The 20,715-nt window shown below is 34.4% G+C and overlaps 1 protein-coding gene and 1 pseudogene across 2 annotated transcripts; one reads left to right on the forward strand and one right to left on the reverse strand.

Moving 5' to 3' along the window:
- Window positions 1–4,350: 4,350 nt before the first annotated feature.
- LOC147074441 (protein lethal(2)essential for life pseudogene) lies at window positions 4,351–5,382 on the reverse strand (annotated as a pseudogene). The gene has a single exon (XR_015070192.1). The product of XR_015070192.1 is annotated as a protein lethal(2)essential for life pseudogene (transcript).
- Window positions 5,383–5,942: 560 nt separating this feature from the next.
- Window positions 5,943–7,006, forward strand: LOC147074442 (protein lethal(2)essential for life-like). The gene has a single exon (XM_085943512.1). The coding sequence runs from the start codon at window positions 6,057–6,059 to the stop codon at window positions 6,666–6,668; it is 612 nt and encodes a 203-aa protein (XP_085799638.1). The 5' UTR covers window positions 5,943–6,056; the 3' UTR covers window positions 6,669–7,006.
- The last annotated feature ends 13,709 nt before the right edge of the window (window positions 7,007–20,715 follow it).

Below are 20,715 nucleotides of genomic sequence, written 5' to 3' on the forward strand. Positions count from 1 at the left end.
TTCAAAATGGCGTCCATATGGTAATTCGTAATCCCATTTTTGACCGTTCTTTAGATAAGTTTGTAGGACTGTAGTTATTACGATTCGAAAACAGTATAATTTTATTAAATTTAGGCACTTATCTAACAGAAGATTGTTATACAATATTCCCGATTATACTTACATCTCTATATATATAAAAATCTCGTGTCACGATGTTTGTGGTCGAACTCCTCCGAAATGGCTCGACCGATTTTTATGAATTTTTTTATGTATATTTGTTAGGTATGAGAATAGGTCAACAAGTATATTTCATACCGCTAGGTGATTAGGGTATCTCTATCCAGAATTTTTTTTCTTTCATTTTTTTGAAAATTTCTTTTTGTATTTTTTTTTATTATTTTGCATAAAAAAATACCTATAATCCTAAATTTTCACCCTCCTACACCCACCCTCACATTTTTTAATCGCGATTTTATTATTTTTGTATGAACAAATTTAACCGTCGTTCGTATTTCAAACAGAACGAAATTATTTATGTTGTTGAATGACAGATGGCGCTACGTCCGAGAAGAATTCAAGAGAAGCGTCGCGTCATTTTGACATTTCATTCGGCATATCACAACGCAGTGCGTGCAAAATTTTGTATGATTTATTTTAATTTATCTATTTTTGTGTGCGTGTATTACAGTGCACAATGTCAGCAAGACGCAAGGGGGGCCATTTAGGCCGTCGAACGAATAAAGCAACAAACATGCGAAATAGTAGAGCAGAAAGAACAGACGAACAAATCCAACAAGATAACAAAAACGTGCGTGTGAGCATGTCGCAATTGCGTGCATCTCAATCACAAGAGGCACGAGCTGAACGAAATCAACAACGACAATTGTAACGGAGCCAAGCGCGCCGGTTCGTAGTTAACACACAAAGAGCAAATGACCGACAATGCCAACAAGTACATCGAGCATTTACATCCGCTTCGTTCCTTCGTCTCGCATTCGAGTACGAGCCAGATATTGAATATTCCGCTCATCCGAAAGTGCTGATTGGTGCTATGGACAAAGAATGTCCCCATTGCCATGCTCTCAAATTCAAACATGAGTCAGCCGGGATGTGTTGCTCATCAGGAAAAGTGCAACTACCAGAAATTAAGATACCACCAGAACCATTGAACGGCTTGCTCATCGGCACGGTTCCAGATTCAAACCTGTTCCTGAAGTCCATTCGCATATTCAATTCATACTTCCAAATGACTTCGTTCGGAGCAACAGAAATAGTTCACAATACTGCGGCAAATGGTCAACAATTCCATTCTACGTTCAAAATCAAAGGCCAAGTATACCACAAAGTAGGCTCATTGCTGCCAATGCCAAAGGAACCACATAAATAAATCTACTTCATGGACGGTGAGGACATCAATCGTGTGGATGCACGTTGCGGCTACAATAACCTCAATTCGCCTAATGCCAGGTGCATCGTCGGCAAACTGGACGCCCTATTGAATGAGCACAATGAATTATTGAAATTCTTCAAAGCACACATGCACGAATTGCAAAGTGACAATCACGCTATTGTCATCAATCCTGATAAAACACCAGCTGGAGAGCACGTGCGTCGATGCAATGCGCCTGTTGTTGACAACATTGCTGGAATCATGGTTGGCGACCGCACATCGACGCGAGAAATCGTGATTCGAAGAAGAAACAATAATCTGGAGTTCATCGCTGACACACACCGTTCATACGACCCTCTCCAATATCCGCTAATTTTCTGGAAGGGACAAGACGGATAAGGCATAAACATTAAACAACGAGATCCTATCACAGGTACCTAATTCATTCATTATGAACATCATTACTCATTTTGAACTGAGAAAATGAATGGTTGATGTTTTTTTGTTTTTATCGGCGGTCATCGTCTACAGCGCTCTATTCCTCTTTCTGTCATATATCCCATCCCCACATACTTACGATACATTCGTTATTTTTTATTTAACAACTAAAATATTCACTAGAAATAATTTATATGGCAGAACAACGTTTGCCGGGTCAGCTAGTAATATTATAAAATGCTCATAGAGGAGATCTATATTTTCTTTAATATTATTGTCACAGAAGTTCTAGTACATTCTAGAACACTTTCGAGCTTTGTAGTAAACTACGGAAAGTTCTCACTTTGGTGTTGTCTATCAAGATTCTAGAATCTAAATTCTAGTATCTACTGAATATAACTTCGTATTCTATCCCTTTCTATTAGGCACGCACACAAGGGAGGCGGGGTTTAAACGATTTCTCTATGTGCGCACCTGCTGTACGATAGCTGCTGTAGATATAGATCTATACAGATGGAAACATACATTAAATTTAGTATGATCCACTGAAATGAAATATGTTCATGGAGGAGTAGGTAGGTGATAAATTTACCTACTCAATATTTTTTTTCGACCATGTCCGATCCTAATAAGATCATATGGGCCTCCACAGAGTAGAGGTTTGTTGTATTGACAGATTTTTTTTTTAAGGGAAATGGATGTCAGCCACTTGCTCAACCTATTAGGTCCATACCCTGACTCACACACAAATTGAAAAACAATATGTGTACTTGCCAGACCCAGGATTCGAACCTGGGACTAGAAAGTATTAAAAAGATAGGCTAAAAACGGGAGCGTTTTTGAGTTATGATTTTCTGTCCCACTCAAAAACTCTTTTTGCGTACTTTCCGTATACCCAGAGAGTTAAAATTAATATGGCACAAATTTACTGAAAAATATTAACATTTTACAATATGTGGCTGTGCAATGTAATTTGATGAGGTATGGATTCATGTATCTAAATATTCTAAATGATAATTCATGTGTAGAATTTTATTTTATAATAATGTGTGTTTCCTGACTGATACCCTTAACCTTGGCGCTAGATAAAGGGGCCTGCCAAACATTTTGTTGTTTGTTAATGATTTTATCAATCTGAAACTGTCATTATAAGACTCCTCATAGACGGGTTTCAGATAGGAATAAAAACGATGATGTCTTCAATTTACTTTTCAAGATAATTGAACTTTTTTTGAACTGTTTTTCGCATGTAAGGGAGGGTAGTAGCTCGGGAGGACAGGGCGAGTAAAGTCTGCCAGGAGAGGAAGACCCCTAACAGGGGCTTAGGTCACTAAAGTTGGCCAAGGGACGTAGCCTCACTTCTAAGTTAATTTTATATATATATTTTTTAATATATCTTTATCTTTATCATAAGATATCTTTTTTGTCTGTTTTCTTCATTAGCCTCTTACATTTTTACATCAATATCCTGTCTAGTAAGTATAGTATGTGTACGTATACTTTATATTATTATAAATATTAATATTGTAGAAATTTTGGTGAAATGAAATTATATAAAATTAAACAAAACGTACGTAATTTACATAATTTTTAATAACAATCAGTACCGGCTCAGTCGTCAGTAATCAATTTAGCAAGAAACTAAATTAGATAGGACCTACCTAGATTTTTTTTCTTTTAATTCATTTCATCCATTTCCTATTATAAAACAATAAAAAAAATAATCATTTCGCTTGTACCTACCGTTATTATTATTTGTATCATGCCCCAAAAAACAATTAATAACATAATTTAACCAGGTAAGGTGATTTTTCCAAAGTTTTTTTTTTAGTTCTTCAAGAGTAAAATAAAATGTACATACCATAACAATACGTTTTCCACATTGTTTAATACCAGGGCCAGATTCACCCGTCTAGTACAACATTCTCAACTGATGGACTTAAAACTTTATCAGTTGAAAATATGCTAAGCAGCTAAGCGGATAAAATCAGTTCTGCGTGATATTTTAAAATGTGAAATATATATTGCATAATCTTGCGTTTAGTTTTAATAATTGCAATACCTTTCCTAACCTAACCTAATACTCACCATTAAATATCAGTATACGTCATAATGTGACTTTATGTTACCTTTATATATTATATTATCATGAAGTATCATTTTTTCTGTAAAACACAAATTACTTCCAAGGAGAACCCCATATGTTGGAAACTTTTTATCTAGTGTTCGTTTCATAAAATAGTGAATTTTATTTAGGTACCTAATTTATGGATTTACACGCAATTATATTAGTGATATATCAATAATAAATAAATGTGTTTTAGTTTTCATTTTATTATTTAAATTTTCATTTACGAATTATAATATGATTAATGTTTTCAGTTTTCTGTTTTACAGTAAACAGTAAAAATTAGTGTTTGGAAATAAAATTATGTCTACTAAATTATGTATACATACAACCCAAATAGAAACATATTATTGTGTATGAATATTTTAGGAAATGACATTAGGATATATATTTATAAATCAAAACATAGAAAAATGTTTGAGAACATTTATTTCTAATTTCACATACATGGGAATGACAAAATTGTTTTTAAGAATTAAATGTTAACTTAAAACTAATAGGATCGTAAAAAATACACTAATAATAATTGAATTACAAAGAAACCAGTCTTGAAAGGTAATACACGTTAATTAAAATTAAACTCGAATAATTCCCTGAGCAATCAGATTCGGAGTTGCAGCAGTATTGTTGGGAATCTGCTTATGAGCCTGACCGGTAGCTGTTATCGGCACGACACGTTCGCCTTCCAATTCGCCGCTTCGGTGACGAGGAGCCGTGATACTCAGGACTCCATCAGACGACAAGCTGGAGACCACATCCTCAGGCTTGTGATTCTCAGGGATTCTGTACTTCCTCACGAAGTGTCTCGAGATATATCCATGTTCGTCTTCCTTCTCTTCATGTTTCCCTTCCACGATGATCTCACTTCCGACGGTTTTCACGGAGATTTCATCCGGGGTGAACTGTTGCACATCCAGAGCCACTTGGAATTTTTCCTTATCCATGGTAACTTTGGATCCAGAGTCGTAACGTGCTGTAGAACGGTCCATTGAACGCCACGGTCTGATGTAGTGAGAAGACATCCGCGGGATAGATGCCAAAGCTGATAGGATGTCTTCAGGATCCAATGCCAGCCCGAAATGTTGGTCCAATACTCTTGAAGGGGTCTCGAAGAAAAACGGTGGCATCGACATTGTTATTATATTATTGTTAAAATTTTCACCAGATTATAACAATTAATTCACTTCGTAGTCGACTTCGCTCGTTACGATGTTTTCAGTTTCGTATCAAACTTGATTCTGCCGGTTTATTCTGGCGACCGTGTTTATATAGAGTACACTGCCATCTGTGTGTACTAGTCTATATGATTATTCTAGAAACGCACCGAAACTACTAGAAGCTTGTCGATGATTCCCGGGCTTTGGCGCGAATTATCGATTAGAATGAGTGAAAGAGCTGCATGCACAATACGCAGACAAAACTGTATATAAAACCTTGCTATCTCACTCTGGCTCAGCTGTAATGTAACTGCCAATACAGAGTCTACAAAAATTTATGGAGTTTTTATTATATTTTATACCTTCGATTAACATTACAATGATATTATTTTGTTAAAATATTACGGAATATAATTCGATCGTTCCACATAGCAGTAGCACCTAGCGACAGAATACGAAGCTTGCAATTTAATAAAAAAAATCTGATAATTATTTAAATTGTTTTATTAATTAATCAAAAAGTAGGTACCTGAAAACATTTTAAACCAAATTAAATATTTTTTAAATTCCAACATAATTGTACAATTAAAAACCCTCGTTACTGTTTGCTATGTTCGTTCGTTGAACACCCGATATTTATTATTACAGTACACTCTCAGTAATCCGCCGCTCGATTATCCGACAACTACTATAATCCGCCGTTATTTTTGGACAATCGAATATTATATCAATACCTTAGATTATAGAAAAATATTAATACATTCTCCCTTTCGTTCCTTTGAATACACTTCTTCGCGAATATTCGTTATCGTTCGGGAGGTTTCTCGAAATTCTTTCTCTTGGCGCTATATTTAAAAGCATTGGTCGGCGTCGTGCGGTGTTTATTCCGCGAACAGCTGTCCCGCGATACAGACAAAACCAACGCAATTCGACGCGCGGCACCTGCCATACAGATAAGAAAATGTCAATGCTCCCGTACTTGTTTCCAAACATTGCAAACCCGAGGAGATATCTGGGGGACCCCTTCGGTCTGGACTTGACATCTGAGTATTTCTACGTACCTGGAATGTCGCAGCCTGTCCACGTGTCCGAGTTCTTCAGGCCGGCCGCACGTCAAAATTCGCGCCAAAACAATCATAACAACTCCGGCAAGTTCCAAGTGTGTTTAGACGTGCATCAGTTTGCTCCAAACGAAATCAAAGTGAAAACCGTCGGAAGATACATCGTCATTGAAGCGAAGCATGAAGAAATGCAAGATGATCATGGCTACATTTCAAGACACTTCGTGAGGAAGTATCCAATACCTGAAGGCCACGAAGCGACTGAAGTGACGTCGAGTCTATCGTCTGATGGAATATTGACCATCAACGCTCCGAGGGACCCAATTATATTGCCTGATAAAAATGAAAGGATCGTGCCTATCGTGCAGACAGGACCTGCCAATGCCAGCCAATCTTCGCGGGAGATGAGCGTCGAACATGTGAAGGATACTCTTCATCACAAGAAGGAAGTTCCTGATGATTCCAAAAAACAGGAGAACGGTGTTCCTCTAGCCATAAAATACAACGTTTAAGTTTATCTATACAATTATCAGGTTTACCAAGTATTTTTATTACCTACCTACTTTGTGTGTCGTGAAAATTTAAGTAAACAATAATAGAATAAATATTATTGTTCGTAGGAATACACGTTGGTACAACTGTAGTGTTGTTGGTTTAGAAAAACGAAACTTTTCCAGGATCTTATGTCACGTTTGGTAAAGCCTAGGTACCTCATTGTATTTATTTATGTAATGTGTGCCCAATTGTTATACCTTCATGCCAGCTAGGTAAAACGCCCAGGTACCTTCATAATATTATTTTGTATTGTTAATAAAGATTTTTTTTGAAGACTGAATAAATTTTAAACTATTGTCGTGTTTTATTTAAATCCCTACGTCAATAAATTGCTCTTTATCAAACACAAATATTCTGTACGCAAAAATATATTATAACTGTATTTAAATTGAATGTCAGTATGTAAGAAAATAAACCACGTCTTATTCTGAAAATAATAGAACACAATCAGAAAAAAACAGTAAGTAGTATTAAGGGGGGACATGCTCGTCGAAGGTCAAAATTGAGTTTTTATTGTATATTCAAACCATGATCCTGGACACTCCTTAAACGTTGTAGATGATCTATTTATATACTTTTGAAGCCTTATTATCCTTTATAGTTATTTTAAACATTTGATGACTGCATGAAGTATTTTTGTTACATAAAATAGTATTCTTTTAAACCTCTCGCTCTAATGTTTTAGAATATAGTCATATTTCGGTACATAACTGTGCAGTGGTGTTAAGATATTTTACATTTATTAATTTTTAAACGCATTTATAAAACCATTAGCATAATTTATTACGAGATAATTTTTGTAAAATATTCACGATAAAAAATTATATTGATAATCTCTGTGATCCCAAATTTGACAAGAATTAGGCATTTTATTATTCAAAAAATCGGCAATATTAACACATTTCAAGATGATTCTAAAGATATTTATTATAAGCTATGTCTTTGACCATTCAAGTGTGATAAACATCTTATGAATATTGATTGCTTTATAATAATTATTGACCTAAGAATAAGGTAGTGTTTTTTTGAAATACGCCATTTCTTTTGTCATTCCCCAGTGGTTAAGCTACAACATACGGCCGTAGCCATAAATTAACAAACTATAATTGAAGTAAAGAGTAAAATGATATTGACGCGCGTGTTTGAACATGTACCGTTTAAAAAAAAATAAAAATAAATTCGGTTAGGTACATGTTCAAACACGCGCGTTAACATAATTTTACTCCCTACTTTAATTATAGTTTGTCATTTTATGGCTACGGCCGTATGTTGTAGCTTAACTACTAGGGAATGACAAAAGAAATGGCGTATTTCAAAAAAACACTACCTTATTCTTAGGTCAATAATTATTATAAAGCAATCATTATTCATAAGATTTTTATCACACTTGAATAATCAAAGACATAGCTTATAATAAACATCTTTAGAATCATCTTCAAATGTGTTAATCTTGCCGATTTTTTGAATAATAAAATGCCTAATTCTTGTCAAATTTGGGATCACAGAGATTATCAAAATAATTTTTTATCGTGAATATTTTACAAAAATTATTTCGTAATAAATTATACTAATGGTTTTATAAATGCGTTTAAAAATTAATAAATGTAAAAAATCTTAACACCACTGCACAGTTCTGTACCGAAATATGACTATATTCTAAAACATTAGAGCGAGAGGTTTAAAAGAATACTATTTTATGTAACAAAAATACTTCATGCAGTCATCAAATGTTTAAAATAACTATAAAGGATAATAAGGCTTCAAAATTATATAAATAGATTATCTACAACGTTTAAGGAGTGTCCAGGATCATGGTTTGAAAATACAATAAAAACTCAATTTTGACCTTCGACGAGCATGTCCCCCCTTAAAGTGTCCTAGCTACAACATATTTATAAATAATAATTCATATTAATGTTACGCCGAATGTGCGAAATTGAATATTACATGAAATGGGCAAAATTTTGCCTAAATCATGAAAAATGCAAGCCCGTTGTCTTATTCATGAATTAGACAAAATATCTGGAGAGTGCGTGAAATCGGCAGTAATTTTTCTGCCTACTTCATGTCTTGGACAAATTAGATACTAGCGCTACGGTGGTATTTTTTGCAACTAAACTAAATGTGTGAAATGCTCGTCGATTGGTCAAAATATACGTATATTGTCTATGGTCGAAATAGGTGGTCGCGCTCCGGTGGTATTTTTTGCAACTAACCAAATTTGTGTCAAATGTCATTGATTATAATATAAAAATATACCAATCAATAACTAAAATGACGTTCATGTCCATTTACTATGCGCAAAAAAACTAGAACTATAATATGATAACGGATGAATTTTATTTAAAGGTATTTTCGCGATTTGATTCGTGCTTGGGTATCGTACATGCAATGGTCGATTGTATTGTTGACACTTGTTAGCTAACCTCAAAATGGACATTCAGTTGAATAATTCAGAATTTCAAAACCTAATCTAACCTAACCTAACCTAACCTAAGCCAACCTAACCTAATAATATTATATTATGTCCAATTATAACTAATAAAATCATCCGTATTATATTTACTTTTTCTGCTGTCATGTTGACAGTTTAAGAATTCCATGCCCTGGCGACTTCATGTACTCGGCAGAAAATTTACCTTATTCATGAATAAGGCAACAGGCTTGACTATTACATGAATTAGCCAAAATTTAGCCCATTTCATGTAATAGTCAATTTCGCACATTCGGTGTAACATTAATAATAATTAAAATAAAACACAATGATAAATTTTAATACACAATGTCTGTGTCGAACATGTGTTTTATTTTGATTGATCGCACTAGGTAGGTATTTATCTATTACATAAAATAATATTATTAATACCTAATAATTATTAAAAATTCAAACTGGCGATACCATTATATTTTTGTATATCTACCTAAGTACCTAAATCTGTTTCAAATATTACAAGAAATAATTAGTTAATTGAGTTTTGGACCTGGAAAAAATACATTCAAATACGTGAAAGTGTATTTCGACCATTTACTGATTATGTATTTCATGACATTCACATCCTGAAGCGGGCCCCCAGGCTAGGATCTTTAGCAGCCCCCCCCCCCCTATCGCTACGAATAAAGGCAGTGTGACGTATATTTGTGTACGTAGTGTGTGTGTGTATATTTAGTGTTTTATTATACCTATATTATACATACATTTTAATTATGGAGATGTCGAGTATAAAAAATTAAAATTATATCGTATGTCCACATAATTGTAATAATAATAATATTATTGAAGGACAATAGTGCCGCAGGCGACTTTTTTACTGTTAAAGCAAATCTGTTGTGAGTTTATCTCACTTATCAGGTCGATTCGCCTCGCCGGACCCCACCTGAGCCAGGGCCCACAGGCTAGAGCCCTGTCAGCCCCCCCCTTGTGGGGGCCATGATTGTAGTTATTACCCAATTATAAATATTTCTCAATATTCTGCCCGTTAATTATTATAGCTCGATGACGTTGAGCTACTTTACAATCTGCTTTTTGATGTTCGGCTATTTTCGGCCAGTACACGAGTGTCTAAGAAGGAAACAGCCCGTATTACACGTAGAAAATCGCCAAAGTTACTTTCAATATGAATAAAATTATTATTAAACTACTGCCCACAACAAGATCTCGGCGATAACAGATAGTCGCGTGTAGAAGATTTTTTGTGTTGTCATTTTTTGAGAAAACCAATCTGGCGAAATTAGGTTTTTAATTGATAACAATTCTATTCTCAGTTAGAAGCCCAAATTCGATAATTAACAATAGAAAAATAAATTAAAACAATTTCACCTCCTAATTATTGGTATTACGATAGTTAGGTTAATTAATACTTGGTAATTATTGAGTTTGGAAGGAATAAAATAAATCATTAAACCCACATTAACTGATTATATTGCTGCAGGTATTTTTTAATTAAATAATTAGGAGAATACAAATAATTATGACTTAATACGTAGAAATGAACAAACAGTACACGTATACGTCATATAATAATATCGATGACCCATCACATTTTTTTTATAATTTTCAAATAATGTCTTTTAATTGGTATTTTTAGTAAGGTTGTTATAAAAACGCATACTGTGAAAATCGTTTTAAATCAAAATATAATATATCTACCTATCATGTAGGTACTGTTTTTTCATCACTTTTAAAAAATATTCGGTCACATTAAACAATAATAATTTCTCGTGCTTGCTTTGTAAAGGTTTTTTGTAATACCCCTATCGAGATGGGGTATTCATTGTAAAACTGTAAATGCATACATAACAGACTTTCACACACAGACGCAGTGTTTACACACCTACTATATGCGCACGAAAGTAAAAACTGTGCTTCTGCGCAGACGGCGAGTTTAAAAGCGGGCGAGTCAGCTAATGCGATAGTGATGACGACACACAAAACTTTCCACTCGTCTCGCTCAGAAGCATCTCAGAAGCCAACAAGCTAGCGAGTTGAAGCCACGTGTTGTTATTTGCTAATCTTTTCTCGGTGTTCTTGCGCTAAAAATGAAGTGGAACATACATAATATTGTGGAATTTCTTAACATCTACCATCAGTACCCTGTGCTATGGAATTTGAAAGACAAAGACTATTGCAACACAAAATTTAAAGAAGAAATTTTTAACTGTCTTTTTAGTGAACTTAATGAAAAGCAGTTAATTGGGGGAATGGATGTGAAGCAATTGAAGGCTAAAATTAAATCTATTAAAGATGTGTATAGACATGAATTAAACAAAATTGAAAAAAGTAAGAAAAGTGGCTGTAGTACCGAGGACATTTATTCGCCAAAGCTGGCATGGTTTAACGAAGCAAATTATTTAACAGCGATTTTCGTTAATAGAAACATTAAATCAAATTTGGTGAGTAAAGTATTATATTCATTTTAATGTATATTTATTTACAGATCATTATAAATACAGGGTCTTGTGACTAGCTGTTCTCCTCACTCGCGCACTGCCATCCCATCAGCTGTCAGTGAACGCCAGTGTTGCCATCCTTTCAAAGCGGAATTATAGTACAGAACCTCCTAAATTATAGTATTTGGGGAAAAAATATATAGTACTTACGCGTTGTCATATGTTGAAAATATATAGGTTTTTTGTTTCTCAGAAAAAAATAACCGATAATTTGAGAAACTCCGAGACCCCTTTTTATTTAGGTACCTCTTCCCTTTTTTCCGTTTTTCCTGCTCTGAACAAATGGCAACACGATGACAAACGATGGGCAGAGTATTAATTCAAAAAGAATGAAAAATCGGTCGAACTGATTGTGTCTTTCATTTAATTTAGTCCATCCCTGCGAGTAATGCTTACCCAGAAAGAGTATTTAGTCATATAATAGTTTGTGGACGAAGGCCATGAGGAAATAACATGAATATCGACTTAGTAAAGGCGGAATTGCAAATACGACTTAATAGTGAATCGTGTGCAAAATTTGCGAACTTTTTAAATACGGACTCATTTGCGAAAGAATTGGTGATTGCAGCAAAAAGTGAGAAAAAATATTGGAAAAAAAGATTTAAATTTTTTATTATGTAATATCTATATGTATGTATATATATGATATGTAATAAATTTTCTATAATAGTTAAAAAAATAAATTAAAAAAATTTTCGTACATAAAAAGTTTCCTCAAAAAAATAGGTAATGGCTGACTGATAATGATGCTGATATTCAGTTGTGAGCTATTTGTCCCGGAATCGTCACAGAAAAAGTTGGCAACCCTAGTCGTAAGAGGGCATCGGAATTTCTCGAATTATCCGTTATGTGTGAGAAACAAAAAACTTGCTCAGCCATTTCCACCTACGTCAGGGATGGCGAATCTATGGCACGTGAAATGATTTTGCATGGCACGCGAATGTTTCATTTTGAAGAGAATATAAATTACTGTCTTGTATATATTTAAAAAGTGTATTTTTACAAATAATATATTGTGTAATATATAATATTAAAAAAAAAAATAACGACATAGCCATGCGTACTTTCTTCGGTTTTTCATAGTATGTTTACCAATCGATGCGCAAACGGAAACAACAAAACTCATGCATAAACGACAAAATCGCATTGTATAAAAAATAGCAGGTAAATCCTTTTCAAGAATAATCATTACTTACATAAATTAATTATCGGCAGTCATTCATATATATAAAAACTGCTTGTTATTTTGCGTCAAAAATAATCTCTAAAAATGGAAAACCGTTCAGTGATGGAGAATATAATATGAAAGAAAAATTGTTTAGGTAAATGTTTCCACGACTTCTTTTAGAAACTTTAAAAGAATGAAAAAATATTCAAAGAATAGAAGATATGGATTCAGCTAGAAATACGATGAAAGATAGAATATCAAGAAGTCAATTGTAATTTTTAAACTTTTTAAATAGATTATTAAAAATCTATTGTTTCAGAAAACTTTTTTTTCGCCATGAAAAACTGCTTTGCATGTCAGACAGTCGAAAAATATTATTTGGGAAATTGTGGCACCCGTACGTAAAAAGATTTGCCAACCCTGACCTACGTCGATGTAGATAAAGCAGTAATCGGCATCAACCATAGCAAATAATATGATACTATAAGTTTTTTTGTAATTGAAGTAGGCTAAACCGGAACATGGAGGTCTTTTAATGTGACGTATTCCCGTCGATGGCTCCAAAACATCTAGGAAAATTCCAACGCTAGAAGAATTTCTTTACGATTTCTTTCCATTCATTAACTGTTTTAGGTACCTGCAATCAATAGAAGTAATAAATTAAATTAAAGTAATATTTTAAATAAATTGAAAACAGTAATAGTTTTGTATTCTTTCTAGGATCTGTCACAAAACATTAAAAAAATAGTGCCAGATGAGGGCAGTGAAAGCTGTAGGGAATCTGTTGAGTCCGACAACGACAACAATTGCCCAGAAGAACGCTACAAGAAAAAGTCGCCTGCAAAAATGAGACCACCAACCACGCCAATGAAAAGGGTTAAAACACGATCAGCATCCGAAAAATATCCTTCTAAAATATCAGAAGCGATTCACCAAATTGCACAGAATGCAGCTGATGAGAAGCCGTATGACCATTTCGGAAATTTTGTTGCATCTGAGCTTCGTCAGCTACCACAGCGACAAGCCATCTTACTCCAGCAGGAAATTCAAAACTCTATCATTCGTTCTAAGCTATCCTCTTTGGAGCACGTAGTTTATTTAAACCCAGAACAAGTTGTCGATGGTGCATTTTCACCATCTGACAATTCACTTGCTTCGCATTCTGTCTCTTCAAACGACGATAATGACATTTTCCAAAATATGTAACTATTGAAAAATTTTAATGTGAAGCGAACGATCGATATTTTAACAATGTTAAGATGTAATCATAGATAGCAGATTTTTAAGTTATAAATCAATAATAATATACATTATTATTATGTACTATTTTCATAATACCTATGTCGTTTGCGCTCTTCGATTTGCCGTCCTGTCGTAAGTGCCGCCTTCCGGAAGAATACAACGTACAAATATGCACTTCATAATTATTATATTTCATTATTGCAGTTTCTGTACCTAATTGAATAAAATTATCATTAAAATTAAAACATTTGTTTTTCGGTCTGAATCTGAATCCCACTGAATCATCCACTCTGGTGTTTTTTCACCCCCATAACCCCGCTTGGCGCGTCCCTAGATATTATATTATTATGTACCTACTATTTACCTATTCCATTCCTTTGCCAAGTAAACAAAACGCCTGTTGTACGCATCATTTTCGTCGGATGGCGCCGTATTATATTATTATCTACGGCAGGGGCATTGCTCGATCAATGCACGTTGACTCTGTATTGAACAAGCCGTCGTATAATGTAGCTCAGGGTTAGCGAACCTTTTTACGCATGCGTGCCAAAGTTCCCAAATATTATTTTTCGACTATCGGACGTGCCGAGCAGTTTTTCATGGATTAAAAAAAGAGTTCTTTTAGGAATTCTATTAAAAATGATGATATTCTAGATACTACTCACAAAACATAGCACACATATTATAGCTTTATCACTTTTTTCAATTATTTCATACATTTAGGTCCACCACTTTTGAAACTGTCGTCAGAATTATAAGCTCCACCAAGTTTTGTTTATTATTTGGTACACCCATTTTATGGGTAGAAATGACTTTTTTGTTACTGTTCACATGACCCACAGCTGACGTTGACGGATCTAACGACCTCAAGTGTGAGCTGTGGATGACAGAAGTCGGCCGCAAAGGCCATGATAATTATAAATATTAAATATAGATTTCTATCATAATTATAGTTGTAAGCTTAGGCTTTAAAATAGCGTGTAATTAAGATATCCAAAACTCTGAGAAAAAAGTAGAGGTATGTAAAATGACCGTAGTTTTGTAATTTGATATCCTGTTAGTTTTAAGACATATCTGCGGGTCTCAATTTTTTTTCTCCTGTGAAATTTGACATCTGTCTGACACACTGACACGAATCGATGATATATGGGTGGCCCAAATTCCCAGGAATTATCTATGATCGACGCTGGGAATTAAAATAAAATCAGTTTATCGCCAGGCTCCAACGGACGAACTGCGACAGAACGCAGTGGCTTCATGGATGCTTGTTAAAATCTATATTTTTTCGAGATTTGTGTTACTTAGTTCGCAAAAATTCAATGTTTGTACTCGCTTTATTTAAATTGTTATTTGGTGGTCCCTAATGCCGTGCCCACACTGGCAACCTCATTAAATTTCACGATAATTATCAAAATTTGTTTGACCAAAAATTATTTTAATCGAATTTTAATGAGGTTGCCAGAAATTATGGCAATGTGAAAACGGCTTAAAACTTACGCTGTACAACCCCTCACCCACTGTACAGATTTCTGAATTTTCTTTGTGTTCGTGTTTTTGTAAGATTACTTTGCAAACTTTTACCTATAAACTTTAATGTTCTGCACTTATAGATACTACTTTATAACTTTTGACTTTCCTACATGTGAACCTTGTGAATGTGAATTTTGTGTTTTATTAAGCTGGTATCTCCAGTATTTGTGACATCATCTCCCTACATTAAACGTAATGCTAATTGATGATGCTTGAAGAGTATTTGCCTGCTATTTTTATACAATGCGATCTGTCATTCATTATTATTATAGGTATATTTTTTCTCTTCAAAATAAAATAATCGCGTGCCATGCAAAATCATTTCGCGTGCCATAGGTTCGCTTTTACTGATGTAGCTTGATGTATCTAGGTACTTACATAAAGTAGGTTACTCAGCTTTGTTGCATACGGCTATATTATGTAGGTATAGGTGCGGGAATATCTGCTACGTGCCAGGCTGCACGTCACCCACCCTATATCAATAGGTCGGAGATTCTGAGTCTGCGCACTACCAAGTTTATAATATCATCGTAGGTAACTTAGAATCAGTGCTGCCATCTTTTTCTATGCTGATTATAGTACAAAGGCGTAAAAATTATTGTATTTCTGTAAAAAATATAGTACAGGAACACTTTTCAGCTTAAATCCTTTAAAATTATAGTATTTTACATTTTTTGCAGAATCAAAATTATAGCATTGTACTATAATTATTGTACGGTTGGCAACACTGTTTGGAATCATCATATAATTACTTTTTGGTTGCCAGAGACGAGATATCTCGGTAAATGGCGGAGTACCCGTATAACCAGAGACGAGATACGAGGATGGGTCAATAAGTCCTTAGAAAAGCCAACAGGTGGCGCGACTAGTACTGTAAGCGGTTTGTTTTCATGCAGCGGCACTACCGATTCAGTATGCTGCGAAGTTTCAATCAGATTGGTCGGGTTGTTGTGTGTTTCTCGTACATTTAAAAAAAAAATTTGCTTGTTTACTTTTAATTACGTTAAATTGAGTTTAGAGCTGTTATTAAACATTTTAATATAAAAGGGTTAACAGCAAAGGAAATAAAAAATGAGTTGGATTTAGTTCACGGCACATCTGCTCCTTCACTTGCAACTATTTATAACTGGTTAAATGAATTTAAACGTGGTCGTACATCAACAAAGGATGAACCACGCTCAGGACGTCCTGTAGAGGTGACTACACCAGAAATGATCACTAAAATCCATGATATGGTGTTAAGTGACCGAAGATTAAAGTTGAGTGAGATAATTGAGGTTACAGGGATCTCAAAAGGTAGCGTCATTTCTATTTTACATGACAAATTGGGCATGAAAAAAATTTCTGCAAGATGGGTGCCGCGTTTGCTCACAGTCGACAATAAACGCAATAGGGTGGTGGCCTCTAAAGCCCTGTTGTCGCTCATGCAACGCAATCCGGATGAATTTTTTCGTCGCTTTGTGACTGTAGATGAAACATGGATACACCACTATACTCCCGAGACGAAAGAACAGTCAAAGCAGTGGATTGCGAAAGGCGAACCATGTCCAAAGAAGGCGAAAACCGTAAAATCAGCTGGTAAGGTTATGGCTACTGTATTTTGGGATGCACGTGGAATTATTTTCGTTGACTATTTGGAAAAAGGAAAAACAATAACAGGGAATTATTATGCATCTTTATTGGACCAGCTAAAAAACAAAATTGAAGAAAAACGGCCTCATTTAAACAGGAAAAAAATCCTCTTTCATCAGGACAATGCCCGTGTTCACACATGTTTACGATCAATGGCTAAAATTGAAGAATTGAAGTTCGAATTGGTCGACCACCCACCGTATTCGCCAGATTTAGCCCCCAGTGACTTTTTCCTTTTCCCAAACTTAAAAAAATGGCTAAGTGGACAACGTTTTTTTTCAAATGAAGAAGTCATCGATCGGACAAATGCTTATTTTGAGGACCTTCCGAAAACTTATTTTTCTGACGGTTTAAAAAAAATTGAGAAACGTCTAACCAAGTGTATTGAGCTCCAAGGAGATTATGTTGAGAAATAAAAAAAAAAAAATAATAAAAACTGTTTTAATGCTTTTTTCTAAGGAATTATTGACCCACCCTCGTATCTTGGAAGTACTTTTGGCGTCGTATTCTTGCGCCGTATTGACTTTTATTGACAATTTGGTAAAAACGGAACATACATTGACATCTGACATTGAAGTTCTCAAAAATGTTTTATAAAGTTTCTAAATACTTTTCTGCGATTTATCGGTAAATTTCGAAAACTGTTTCAGCTGATAGTATACAGATGTCATATGTAGGGCTGCCATTTGACTTTTAAAGTATTCATTATTTCAATCGATTGTTTTGAATGCGCAGGATTCTATTTTGCTCAATTTTTGTGTGTTTTTCGTTCTATTTTCAAATATTATTACGAAAATATTTGTTATTACCTGTTTGCGTTATATTTGTTGCGATTTTATCAGTGTTCTGCTAGTGATATCGGTCTCTTTTCATTAACGTAAAAAAAATTACCTATTCATTTATGCTATGTGTTTGTGAATCAGTGCTGCCTAGTCAAAATTTTTAATTTCAGTAGAATGTGTAAAAAAAAATCAGTAGATTCGACAAAATATCAGTAGATTTCTGTTTTAGGAAAAATATTTCGCCACGGGCCGCAGGTTCCCAATTTTTCATAGTCGGCTTGTTTTTTTTAGGAGAAATATTTCGCCGCGGGCCGCAGGTTCCCTAATTTTCAAATTTTTGTGGACTTTTGTAGAATGAAGAAATATCAGTAGATTCAGTAGGTATATTGCCAAAAATATCAAAAAATATCAGTAGACATGGCAACACTGTTGTGAATGTTGCTATTTTTTAGTAATTCGTATTAAGTTTCGGTACTTGTTCTATATAATAATAACATTTATTTATTTACGATATTCCTCTAAAAATGGATGCAGAAGACTTATTGAGTGAGTTACAAGATCTTGGAATTACATTAGAGTCAGATGACAGCGATGTAGAAATGGATGAATCAGAAGGCATTCCTCAAAACTTTGATCAGTCTGCTGGACAATCTTCAGATTTTCAATGGCAGACTGGTGATTTTACTCCGAACATACATCAGTTTGATTGTTCATTATCAGGTGCAAAACTTGGTGATCAAGAAATGACAGAGTTGGATTTTTTTTTAAATTTTATGGACACTACATTGGTCACAGGGCTCGAAATGGACCGGAACGCACAGGAGTGCCGTTCCAGTTCATAAAATCCACAAAATTATCGCTCCGTCTCGTGGAAATATTAATTTGACCGTCTGAGCTAGATATTTCATATTATAAAAAAATAACACTTATTTTTATAAATCACATTTACAATTAATGTAGTACAGTATAATATAGTTGTTATTTTCGTAAAATTATCGAGCGCTCCGGCTCGTAAAATTTTCCATTTCGAGCGCTGATTGGTCAATTTTATAGTCAATGCAACAAATAAACAATTTCTATATGTCAAAAGCCAATGCGAGACATTATCATGGAGGTTGGTGCAATGGAAGGAGACTTCCTTGAATGAGATGTATTTATTCCTCGGAGTGTGCATGCTGATGGCTGTTAATTCAAGAAACAGACTAGTTGACCGTTGGTCTACCGATCCCTTTTTATACAGCCCGATTTATTCAGAAACCATGTCGAGGAATAGATTTCAGCTCATTCTTAGAATGTTGCATTTTTGTGACAATAAGGAGCAGGTTCCTGGTGATCATCTTTTCAAAATCCGTTTTGTAGTTGACCATTTAAAAAAAATGTTCAAAGATGCGTTATACCCCTACATGAATTTGTGTATAGACGAAAGCTTGCTTTTGTTCAAAGGGCGTTTAATTTTAAGACAATGTATGCCATCTAAAGCAAGCCGTTTCGGTATAAAAAATCCTATCTATGATTAAATCTGAACATTGTTAAAATATCGATCGTTCGCTTCACATTAAAATTTTCAATAGTTACATATTTTGGAAAATGTCAATATCGTCGTTTGAAGAGACAGAATGCGAAGCAAGTGAATGGTCAGAAGATGGTGAAAATGCACCTTCGACAACTTGTTCTGGGTTTAAATAAACTACGTGCTCCAAAGAGGATAGCTTAGAACGAATGATAGAGTTTTGAATTTCCTGCTGGAGTAAGATGGCTTGTCGCTGTGGTAGCTGACGAAGCTCAGATGCAACAAAATTTCCGAAATGGTCATAAGGCTTCTCATCAGCTGCATTCTGTGCAATTTGGTGAATCGCTTCTGATATTTTAGAAGGATATTTTTCGGATGCTGATCGTGTTTTAACCCTTTTCATTGGCGTGGTTGGTGGTCTCATTTTGGCAGGCGACTTTTTCTTGTAGCGTTCTTCTGGGCAATTGTTGTCGTTGTCGGACTCAACAGATTCCCTACAGCTTTCACTGCCCTCATCTGGCACTATTTTTTTAATGTTTTGTGACAGATCCTAGAAATAATACAAAACTATTACTGTTTTCAATTTATTTAAAATATTACTTTAATTTAATTTATTACTTCTATTGATTGCAGGTACCTAAAACAGTTAATGAATGGAAAGAAATCGTAAAGAAATTCTTCTAGCGTTGGAATTTTCCTAGAGGTTTTGGAGCCATCGACGGGACACGTCATCATTAAAAGACCTCCATGTTCCGGTTTAGCCTACTTCAATTACAAAAAAACTTATAGTATCATATTATTTGCTATGGTTGATGCCGATTACTGCTTTATCTACATCGACGTAGGTCAGGGTTGGCAAATCTTTTTACGTACGGGTGCCACAATTTCCCAAATAATATTTTTCGACTGTCTGACATGCCAAGCAGTTTTTCATTGCAAAAAAAAAGTTTTCTGAAATAATAGATTTTTAATAATCTATTTAAAAAGTTTAAAAATTACAATTGAGTTCTTGATATTCTATCTTTCATCGTATTTCTAGCTGAATCCATATCTTTTATTCTTTGAATATTTTTTCATTCTTTTCAAGTTTCTAAAAGAAGTCGTGGAAACATTTACCTAAACAATTTTTCTTTCATATTATATTCTCCATCACTGAACGGTTTTCCATTTTTAGAGATTATTTTTGACGCAAA

This window comes from Rhyacophila brunnea, unplaced genomic scaffold (genome assembly GCF_057557595.1).
Source record: "Rhyacophila brunnea isolate RB1 unplaced genomic scaffold, BYU_Rbru_1.0 scaffold_16, whole genome shotgun sequence".
Classification (NCBI taxonomy): domain Eukaryota; kingdom Metazoa; phylum Arthropoda; class Insecta; order Trichoptera; family Rhyacophilidae; genus Rhyacophila; species Rhyacophila brunnea.

What these genes read in the sequence shown, in the direction of transcription:
- LOC147074442 (XM_085943512.1), top strand. Translation starts at nt 6,057, where the DNA reads ATGTCAATGCTCCCGTACTTGTTTCCAAACATTGCAAACCCGAGGAGA.